Source organism: Coregonus clupeaformis, unplaced genomic scaffold (assembly GCF_020615455.1).
Source record: "Coregonus clupeaformis isolate EN_2021a unplaced genomic scaffold, ASM2061545v1 scaf4136, whole genome shotgun sequence".
Classification (NCBI taxonomy): Eukaryota; Metazoa; Chordata; class Actinopteri; order Salmoniformes; family Salmonidae; genus Coregonus; species Coregonus clupeaformis.
Genome location: NW_025537590.1, coordinates 4,233 through 16,325, shown reverse-complemented (window position 1 = coordinate 16,325; position 12,093 = coordinate 4,233). Strand labels below are relative to the sequence as shown.

Here is a 12,093-nt window from a genome sequence, read left to right as displayed (position 1 = left end):
TACAATAACACACCTTTACTAGGGGGAGGAGCATTACAATAACACACCTTTACTAGGGGGAGGAGCATTACAATAACACACCTTTACTAGGGGGAGGAGCATTACAATAACACACCTTTACTAGGGGGAGGAGCATTACAATAACACACCTTTACTAGGGGGGAGGAGCATTACAATAACCACACCCACCACTAGGGGGAGGAGCATTACAATAACACACCTTTACTAGGGGGGGGAGCATTACAATAACACACCTTTACTAGGGGGAGGAGCATTACAATAACACACCCACCACTAGGGGGGAGGAGCATTACAATAACACACCTTTACTAGGGGAGGAGCATTACAATAACACACCTTTACTAGGGGAGGAGCATTACAATAACACACCTTTACTAGGGGGAGGAGCATTCACAATAACACACCTTTACTAGGGGGAGGAGCATTACAATAACACCACCTTTACTAGGGGGGAGGAGCATTACAATAACACACCTTTACTAGGGGGAGGAGCATTACAATAACACACCTTTACTAGGGGGAGGAGCATTACAATAACACACCTTTACTAGGGGGAGGAGCATTACAATAACACACCTTTACTAGGGGGAGGAGCATTACAATAACACACCTTTACTAGGGGAGGAGCATTACAATAACACACCTTTACTAGGGGGAGGAGCATTACAATAACACACCTTTACTAGGGGGAGGAGCATTACAATAACACACCTTTACTAGGGGGAGGAGCATTACAATAACCACACCCACCACTAGGGGGAGGAGCATTACAATAACACACCTTTACTAGGGGGAGGAGCATTACAATAACACACCTTTACTAGGGGGAGGAGCATTACAATAACACACCACTAGGGGGAGGAGCATCACAATAACACACCTTTACTAGGGGGAGGAGCATTACAATAACACACCTTTACTAGGGGGAGGAGCATTACAATAACACACCTTTACTAGGGGGAGGAGCATTACAATAACACACCTTTACTAGGGGGAGGAGCATTACAATGACACACCTTTACTAGGGGGAGGAGCATTACAATAACACACCCACCACTAGGGGGAGGAGCATTACAATAACACACCTTTACTAGGGGGAGGAGCATTACAATAACACACCTTTACTAGGGGGAGGAGCATTACAATAACACACCTTTACTAGGGGGAGGAGCATTACAATAACACACCCTCCACTAGGGGGGAGGAGCATTACAATAACACACCTTTACTAGGGGAGGAGCATTACAATAACACACCTTTACTAGGGGGAGGAGCATTACAATAACACACCTTTACTAGGGGGAGGAGCATTACAATAACACACCTTTACTAGGGGGAGGAGCATTACAATAACACACCTTTACTAGGGGGAGGAGCATTACAATAACACACCTTTACTAGGGGGAGGAGCATCACAATAACACACCTTTACTAGGGGGAGGAGCATTACAATAACACACCTTTACTAGGGGGAGGAGCATTACAATAACCACACCTTTACTAGGGGGAGGCATTACAATAACACACCTTTACTAGGGGAGGAGCATTACAATAACACACCTTTACTAGGGGGAGGAGCATTACAATAACCACACCCACCACTAGGGGGAGGAGCATCACAATAACACCACCTTTACTAGGGGAGGAGCATTACAATAACACACCTTTACTAGGGGGAGGAGCATTACAATAACACACCTTTACTAGGGGGAGGAGCATTACAATAACACACCTTTACTAGGGGGGAGGAGCTTTACAATAACACACCTTTACTAGGGGGAGGAGCATTACAATAACAGACCTTTACTAGGGGGAGGAGCATCACAATAACACACCTTTACTAGGGGGGAGGAGCTTTACAATAACACACCTTTACTAGGGGGAGGAGCATTACAATGACACAAGCACATGTATTTATAACCTCCTACTAGGCTGAGTCAACACCTTACACATCTAGACAGCCAATACATCTCTGTTGCTAGTCAGGAACTGATGTAGTCATGGCCCTGCCTGATGCTAGAACCTCCATGGGCGTGGGCGTGTGGTAGGAGGGCTGTTGGGGTGGGCCCCTCCCAGGGCTGTTGGGGTGGGCCCCTCCCAGGCTGTAGTAGGAGGGCTGTAGTAGGAGGGCCCCTCCCAGGCTGTAGTAGGAGGGCTGTTGGGGTGGGCCCCTCCCAGGGCTGTTGGGGTGGGCCCCTCCCAGGCTGTAGTAGGAGGGCTGTAGTAGGAGGGCCCCTCCCAGGCTGTAGTAGGAGGGCTGTTGGGGTGGGCCCCTCCCAGGGCTGTTGGGGTGGGCCCCTCCCAGGCTGTAGTAGGAGGGCCCCTCCCAGGCTGTAGTAGGAGGGCTGTAGTAGGAGGGCCCCTCCCAGGCTGTAGTAGGAGGGCTGTTGGGGTGGGCCCCTCCCAGGGCTGTTGGGGTGGGCCCCTCCTAGGCTGTTGTAGGAGGGCTGTTGGGGTGGGCCCCTCCCAGGGCTGTTGGGGTGGGCCCCTCCTAGGCTGTAGTAGGAGGGCTGTAGTAGGAGGGCCCCTCCCAGGCTGTAGTAGGAGGGCTGTAGTAGGAGGGCCCCTCCCAGGCTGTAGTAATAATAATAATATAATATGCCATTTAGCAGACGCTTTTATCCAAAGCGACTTACAGTCATGCGTGCATACATTTTTGTGTATGGGTGGTCCCGGGGATCGAACCCACTACCGGTAGGAGGGCTGTAGTAGGAGGGCCCCTCCCAGGCTGTAGTAGGAGGGCTGTAGTAGGAGGGCTGTTGGGGTGGGCCCCTCCCGGGGTGGGCCCCTCCCAAAGGTTTCTTTTCACTTCATCTGTTGATTTGACCTCGAACATACATAAGTCCAAAACAATAACCACATTTCCAACCAAATCACATGTTATTGGCCACATGCGCCGAATACCACAGGTGTAGACCTTACAGTGAAATGCTTACAAGCCCTTAACCAACAATGGAGTTTTAAGAAAGAATACCAAACAAATACCCCCAAAACATTTTAAAAAAATTAATAAAAGTAACAAATAATTAAAGAGCAGCAGTAAAATAACAGTAGTGAGGCTATATACAGGGGGTACCGGCACCGAGTCAATGTGCGGGGGCACCGGTTAGTCAAGGTAATTGAGGTAATATGTACAGTTGAAATCGGAAGTTTACATACACTTAGGTTGGAGTCAATAAAACTCGTTTTTCAACCACTCCAGAAATGTCTTGTTAACAAACTATAGTTTTGTCAAGTCGGTTAGGACATCTACTTTGTGCATGACACAAGTAATTTTTCCAACAATTGTCTACAGACAGATTATTTCACTTATAATTCACTGTATCACAATTCCAGTGGGTCAGAAGTTTACATACACTAAGTTGACTGTGCCTTTAAACAGCTTGGAAAATTCCAGAAAATGATGTCATGGCTTTAGAAGCTTCTGATAGGCTAATTGACATAATTTGAGTCAATTGAAGGTGTACCTGTGGATGTATTTCAAGGCCTACCTTCAAACTCAGTGCCTCTTTGCTTGACATCATGGGAAAATCGAAAGAAATCAGCCAAGACCTCAAAAATTGTAGACATCCACAAGTCTGGTTCATCGTTGGGAGCAATTTCCAAACGCCTGAAGGTACCACGTTCATCTGTACAAACAATAGTACGCAAGTATAAACACCATGGGACCACGCAGCCGTCATACCGCTCAGAAAGAAGACGCGTTCTGTCTCCTAGAGATGAACGTACTTTGGTGCGAAAAGTGCAAATCTGGTCTGATGAAACAAAAATAGAACTGTTTGGCCATAATGACCATCATTATGTTTGGAGGAAAAAGGGGAGAGGTTGCAAGCCGAAGAACACCATCCCAACCGTGAAGCACGGGGGTGGCAGCATCATGCTGTGGGGGTGCTTTGCTGCAGGAGCGACTGGTGCAACTCACAAAATAGATGGCATCATGAGGAAGGAAAATTATGTGGATATATTGAAGCAACATCTCAAGACATCAGTCAGGAAGTTAAAGCTTGGTCGCAAATGGGTCTTCCAAATGGACAATGACCCCAAGCATACTTCCAAAGTTGTGGCAAAATGGCTTAAGGACAACAAAGTCAAGGTATTGGAATGGCCATCACAAAGCCCTGACCTCAATCCTATAGAAAATGTGTGGGCAGAACTGAATAAGCGTGTGCGAGCAAGGAGGCCTTCAAACCTGACTCAGTTACACCAGCTCTGTCAGGAGGAATGGGCCAAAATTGACCCAACTTATTGTGGGAAGCTTGTGGAAGGCTACCCGAAACATTTGACCCAAGTTAAACAATTGAAAGGCAATGCTACCAAATACTAATTGAGTGTATGTAAACTTCTGACCCACTAGGAATGTGATGAAAGAAATAAAAGCTGAAATAAATCATTCTCTCTACTATTATTCTGACATTTCACATTCTTAAAATAAAGTGGTGATCCTACCTGACCTAAGACAGGGAATACAGTGGGGGAAAAAAGTATTTAGTCAGCCACCAATTGTGCAAGTTCTCCCACTTAAAAAGATGAGAGAGGCCTGTAATTTTCATCATATGTACACGTCAACTATGACAGACAAATTGAGGGAAAAAAATCCAGAAAATCACATTGTAGGAATTTTTATGAATTTATTTGCAAATTATGGTGGAAAATAAGTATTTGGTCACCTACAAACAAGCAAGATTTCTGGCTCTCACAGACCTGTAACTTCTTCTTTAAGAGGCTCCTCTGTCCTCCACTCGTTACCTGTATTAATGGCACCTGTTTGACCTTGTTATCAGTATAAAAGACACCTGTCCACAACCTCAAACAGTCACACTCCAAACACCACTATGGCCAAGACCAAAGAGCTGTCAAAGGACACCAGAAACAAAATTGTAGACCTGCACCAGGCTGGGAAGACTGAATCTGCAATAGGTAAGCAGCTTGGTTTGAAGAAATCAACTGTGGGAGCAATTATTAGGAAATGGAAGACATACAAGACCACTGATAATCTCCCCCCCCTCGATCTGGGGCTCCACGCAAGATCTCACCCCGTGGGGTCAAAATGATCACAAGAACGGTGAGCAAAAATCCCAGAACCACACGGGGACCTAGTGAATGACCTGCAGAGAGCTGGGACCAAAGTAACAAAGCCTACCATCAGTAACACACTACGCCGCCAGGGACTCAAATCCTGCAGTGCCAGACGTGTCCCTGCTTAAGCCAGTACATGTCCAGGCCCGTCTGAAGTTTGCTAGAGTGCATTTGGATGATCCAGAAGAGGATTGGGAGAATGTCATATGGTCAGATGAAACCAAAATAGAACTTTTTGGTAAAAACAACTCGTTGTGTTTGGAGGACAAAGAATGCTGAGTTGCATACAAAGAACACCATACCTACTGTGAAGCATGGGGGTGGAAACATCATGCTTTGGGGCTGTTTTTTCTGCAAAGGGACCAGGACGACTGATCCGTGTAAAGGAAATAATGAATGGGGCCATGTATCGTGAGATTTTGAGTGAAAACCTCCCTTCCATCAGCAAGGGCATTGAAGATGAAACGTGGCTGGGTCTTTCAGCATGACAATGATCCCAAACACACCGCCCGGGCAACGAAGGAGTGGCTTCGTAAGCAGCATTTCAAGGTCCTGGAGTGGCCTAGCCAGTCTCCAGATCTCAACCCCATAGAAAATCTTTGGAGGGAGTTGAAAGTCCGTGTTGCCCAGCGACAGCCCCAAAACATCACTGCTCTAGAGGAGATCTGCATGGAGGAATGGGCCAAAAATACCAGCAACAGTGTGTGAAAACCTTGTGAAGACTTACAGAAAACGTTTGACCTGTGTCATTGCCAACAAAGGGTATATAACAAAGTATTGAGAAACTTTTGTTATTGACCAAATGCTTATTTTCCACCATAATTTGCAAATAAATTCATTAAAAATCCTACAATGTGATTTTCTGGAATTTTTTTTCTCATTTTGTCTGTCATAGTTGACGTGTACCTATGATGAAAATTACAGGCCTCTCTCATCTTTCTAAGTGGGAGAACTTGCACAATTGGTGGCTGACTAAATACTTTTTTCCCCCACTGTATGTTTCATGATTAACGACATGGTGTAATTGTAGCAACATACAGGAACTCAAGTAATTTTGTTCACCCGACCTAGAATTCCTCCCAAGAGAATTCTCTTCGGTTATAGTCACGGCCGTGCATATTCCCCCTCAAGTTGATGCCACGACGGCCCTCAAGGAACTTCACTTGACTTTATGCAAACTGGAAACCATATATCCTGAGGCTGCATTTATTGTAGCTGGGGATTTTAACAAAGCAAATTTGAGAAAAAGGCTACCTAAATTCTATCAGCATATTGACTGTAGCACTCGAGATGGAAAAACACTGGACCATTGTTACACTAACTTCCGCGATGCCTACAAGGCCCTCCCCCGCCCTCCATTCGGCAAATCTGACCACGACTCCATTTTGCTCCTCCCTTCCTATAGGCAGAAACTCAAACAGGAAGCACCCGTGCTAAGGACTATTCAACGCTGGTCGGACCAATCGGAATCCACGCTTCAAGATTGTTTTGATCACGTGGACTGGGATATGTTCCGGGTAGCCTCTGAGAATAATGTAGACGTATACGCAGATTCGGTGAGTGGGTTTATTAGGAAGTGTATAGGAGATGTTGTACCCACTGTGACTATTAAAACCTACCCTAACCAGAAACCGTGGATAGATGCCAGCATTCGCGAAAAACTGAAAGCACGAACCACCGCATTCAACCATGGCAAGGTGACTGGGAATATGGCCGAATACAAACAGTGTAGCTACTCACTCCGCAAGGCAATCAAACAGGCAAAATGTCAATATCGAGACAAAGTGGAGTCGCAATTCAACGGCTCAGACCCGAGATGTATGTGGCAGGGTTTACAGACAATCACAGACTATAATAGGAAAACCAGCCACGTCGCCGACACCGACGTCTTGCTGCCAGACAAGCTAAACAAGTTCTTTGCCCGCTTTGAGGATAACACAGTGCCACCGACGCGGCCAGCTACCAAGGACTGTGGGCTCTCCTTCTCTGTGGCCGACGTGAGTAAGACATTTAAACGTGTTAACCCTCGCAAGGCTGCTGGCCCAGACGGCATTCCTAGCCGCGTCCTCAGAGCATGTGCAGACCAGTCATCAATCATCAAGTTTGCAGACGACACAACAGTAGTAGGCTTGATTACCAACAATGACGAGACCGCCTACAGGGAGGAGGTGAGGGCTCTGGGAGTGTGGTGCCAGGAAAATAACCTCTCCCTCAACGTCAACAAAACAAAGGAGATGATCGTGGACTTCAGGAAACAGCAGAGGGTGCACCCCCCTATCCACATCGTCGGGACCGCAGTGGAGAAGGTAGAAAGCTTCAAGTTCCTTGGCGTACACATCACAGACTAACTGAAATGGTCCATCCACACAGACAGTGGGGTGAATAAGGTGCAACAGTGTCTCTTCAACCTCAGGAGGCTGAAGAAAAGTGGCTTATCACCTTAAAACCTCACAAACTTTTACAGACAATTGAGAGCATCCTGTCGGGCTGTATCACCGCCTGGTACGGCGACTGCACCGCCCGCAACCGCAGGGCTCTCCAGAGGGTGGTGCGGTCTGCACAGCGCATCACCGGGGGCAAACTACCTGCCCTCCAGGACACCTACAGCACCCGATGTCAGCACCCGATGAAGGCCAAAAAGATAATCAAAGTCAACTACCACCCGAATAATGTTAACATATCTTGCATTACCCATCTTATATGTATATACTGTATTCTACACTATCTATTGCATCTTAGCCTATGCTGCTCTGATAATGACGTTGCTCATCCATATATGTATATATTCTTATTCCATTCCTTTACTTAGATTTGTGTGTATTTGGTATTTGTTGTGGAACTGTTAGATATTACTTGCTAGATATTGCTGCACTGTCGGAACTAGAAGCACAAGCATTTCGCTACACCCGCTATAACATATGCTAACCATGTGTATGTGACCAATACATTTGATTTGATTTGATTTAATAAACCCCAGGAAGAGTAGCCGCTGCCTTGGCAGGAACTAATGGGGATCCATAATAAACCCCAGGAAGAGTAGCTGCTGCCTTGGCAGGAACTAATGGGGATCCATAATAAACCCCAGGAAGAGTAGCTGCTGCCTTGGCAGGAACTAATGGGGATCCTTAATAAACCCCAGGAAGAGTAGCTGCTGCCTTGGCAGGAACTAATGGGGATCCATAATAAACCCCAGGAAGAGTAGCTGCTGCCTTGGCAGGAACTAATGGGGATCCATAATAAACCCCAGGAAGAGTAGCTGCTGCCTTGGCAGGAATGAATGGGGATCCATAATAAATACAAACATCTGCAAGACATTATGAAATCAGCAGATGATCAGGTGTTATGGAGTCCAATGTTCAACCCAGTGTCCAAAAACTGGATCTCTATTCAAGGTTGTGGGTCTTCCAGCAGGACAACGACCCCAAACACGCATCAAAAAGCACCCCGGAATGGTTCAAGAATAAACGCTGGACTTTTCTGGAGTGGCCAGCGAAGAGTCCAGATCAGAATCACATCCATAACCTATTGCAAGAGTCACCATGGGACCTTACTAAGAAACATGACATAACACTCACACAGCAGCCGTTGCTGCTAATCCAAGTCAGCAAGAATATCCGACACAAAAAATTCCTTGACAAAATAAAATACAAACATTTATTACAAACTCCGTCTCTTTTTAACATTTGGCTTCAATGCAATTAATCAGTTCATTTCATTCAAATGATTACATCAGAAATAACTGCAGCAATCTTCATCCCAAATGGACCCCCTTGACCCTACGCACTTGTTGAGGGAGATTTGAGAAGATTTGACAGGTGATTATGGTAATGAGCCACCCTCTGATAGGCTAGGTGGAAGTTTCACCTTCCAATCACATCCTCTCAGATCTCCACGTGGGTCTAGGGGTCTATCTGCAGATTCTTGGTCGTCTGTGGCTCATTATTATTCACAGCCCCTGGCCTGCTCCTCTATGTCCAGAGGAGACTCAGCCGCTCTCTGGATGAACTGTTTCACAACATCTACTATCGTTGACACCTCTGCCATGGCCCCTTTACCTGTAAAGTCACACTCCACAAGTTACTCAACAATGTCTAAAACCACAATAAAACAGATAAGAGGTAGAAAGGGGAAAAATATACAGAATATAGTTACATTATCCAGATATAATTAAATAGTTTGATCAGTTTTTATTTAGCAGTGATGAACGACTAACACAAGTTTCATTCATCAATCTAAAACATTCCTATTGTAAAGACTTTTCTCCACACGTCATGAAATATCACCACAGACCTTGGTCTCCACAGACCAGTTTCTTGGCGATACAGGGGATCTCAACGTAGCCAAACTGTTTAAGGCTGTCCACCTGGCGGGAGGTGATGGGGTGATGCCACATAGCAGTGTTCATCGCCGGACAGAAGAGCAGAGGACGGCTGGTGTCCCAGGCCCGCACCACACACGTCTGACAAGGAGTAGAGGACATTACGCTAGAGTACAGTAGAGTATAGTAGAGTGCAATAGAGTATAGTAGAGTACAATGGAGTATAGTAGAGTACAATAGAGTATAGTAGAGTACAATATAGTATAGTATAGTACAGTAGAGTACAATATAGTATAGTATAGTACAGTAGAGTACAATATAGTATAGTAGAGTACAATATAGTATAGTAGAGTACATTAGAGTATAGTAGAGTACAATATAGTATAGTATAGTACAGTAGAGTACAATATAGTATAGTATAGTACAGTAGAGTACAGTACTTAATGTTAGATCCCTCACTTCAAAGGCAGTCATAGTCAATGAACTAATCACTGATCATAATCTCGATGTGATTGGCCTGACTGAAACATGGCTTAAGCCTGATGAATTTGCTGTGTTAAATGAGGCCTCACCTCCTGGTTACACTAGTGACCATATTCCCCGTGCATCCCGCAAAGGCGGAGGTGTTGCTAACATTTACGATAGCAAATTTCAATTTACAAAAAAAAAAATGGCGTTTTCATCTTTTGAGCTTCTAGTCATGAAATCTATGCAGCCTACTCAATCACTTTTTATAGCTACTGTTTACAGGCCTCCTGGGCCATATACAGCGTTCCTCTCTGAGTTTCCTGAATTCCTATCAGACCTTGTAGTCATAGCAGATCATATTCTAATTTTTGGTGATTTTAATATTCACATGGAGAAGTCCACAGACCCACTCCAAAAGTCTTTCGGAGCCATTATCGACTCAGTGGGTTTTGTCCAACATGTCTCTGGACCTACTCACTGCCACAGTCATACTCTGGACCTAGTTTTGTCCCATGGAATAAATGTTGTAGATCTTAATGTTTTTCCACAAAATCCTGGACTATCGGACCACCATTTTATTACATTTGCAATCGCAACAAATAATCTGCTCAGACCCCAACCAAGGAGCATCAAAAGTCGTGCTATAAATTCTCAAACAACACAAAAATTCATTGATGCCCTTCCAGACTCCTTCTGCCTACCCAAGGACGTCAGAGGACAAAAATCAGTTAACCACTTAACTGAGGAACTCAATTTAACCTTGCGCAATACCCTAGATGCAGTTGCACCCCTAAAAACGAAAAACATTTGTCATAAGAAACTAGCTCCCTGGTATACAGAAAATACCCGAGCTTTGAAGCAAGCTTCCAGGAAATTGGAACGGAAATGGCGCCACACCAAACTGGAAGTCTTCCGACTAGCTTGGAAAGACAGTACCGTGCAGTACCGAAGAGCCCTCACTGCTGCTCGATCATCCTACTTTTCCAACTTAATTGAGGAAAATAAGAACAATCCAAAATTTCTTTTGATACTGTTGCAAAGCTAACTAAAAAGCAGCATTCCCCAAGAGAGGATGGCTTTCACTTCAGCAGTGATAAATTCATGAACTTCTTTGAGGAAAAGATCATGACCATTAGAAAGCAAATTACGGACTCCTCTTTGAATCTGCGTATTCCTCCAGGGCTTAGCTGTCCTGGATCTGCACAGACTCTGCGAGGGCCTGGGATCGGGAGAGACACTTAAGTGTTTTAGTACTATATCTCTTGACACAATGATGAAAATAATCATGGCCTCTAAACCTTCAAGCTGCACACTGGATCCTATTCCTACTAAACTGCTGAAGGAGCTGCTTCCTGTGCTTGGCCCTCCTATGTTGAACATAATAAACAGCTCTCTATCCACCGGATGTGTACCAAACTCACTAAAAGTGGCAGTGATAAAGCCTCTCTTGAAAAAGCCAAACCTTGACCCGAAAATATAAAAAACTATCGGCCTATATCGAATCTTCCATTCCTCTCAAAAATTTTAGAAAAAGCTGTTGCGCAGCAACTCACTGCCTTTCTGAAGACAAACAATGTATACGAAATGCTTCAGTCTGGTTTTAGACCCCATCATAGCACTGAGACTGCACTTGTGAAGGTGGTAAATGACCTTTTAATGGCGTCAGACCGAGGCTCTGCATCTGTCCTCGTGCTACTAGACCTTAGTGCTGCCTTTGACACCATCGATCACCACATTCTTTTGGAGAGACTGGAAACCCAAATTGGTCTACACGGACAAGTTCTGGCCTGGTTTAGATCCTACCTGTCGGAAAGATATCAGTTTGTCTCTGTGAATGGTCTGTCCTCCGACAAATCAACTGTACATTTCGGTGTTCCTCAAGGTTCCGTTTTAGGACCACTATTGTTTTCACTATATATTTTACCTCTTGGGGATGTTATTCGAAAACATAATGTTAACTTTCACTGCTATGCGGATGACACACAGCTGTACATTTCAATGAAACATGGTGAAGCCCCAAAATTGCCCTCGCTAGAAGCCTGTGTTTCAGACATAAGGAAGTGGATGGCTGACAACTTTTTACTTTTAAACTCGGACAAAACAGAGATGCTTGTTCTAGGTCCCAAGAAACAAAGAGATCTTCTGTTAAATCTGACAATTCATCTAGATGGTTGTAAAGTCGTCTCAAATAAAACTGTGAAGGACCTCGG

The 12,093-nt window shown here is 45.0% G+C and overlaps 1 protein-coding gene across 1 annotated transcript; it reads right to left on the bottom strand.

The window, feature by feature from the left end:
- Window positions 1-8,737: 8,737 nt before the first annotated feature.
- Window positions 8,738-9,577, bottom strand: LOC123490550 (phosphopantothenoylcysteine decarboxylase-like). The gene is made up of 2 exons (XM_045220518.1): window positions 9,388-9,577; window positions 8,738-9,152 (listed from the first exon to the last, which is right to left on the bottom strand). The coding sequence occupies exons 1-2, from the start codon at window positions 9,575-9,577 to the stop codon at window positions 9,040-9,042; spliced, it is 303 nt and encodes a 100-aa protein (XP_045076453.1). The 3' UTR covers window positions 8,738-9,039.
- Between the last annotated feature and the right edge of the window lie 2,516 nt (window positions 9,578-12,093).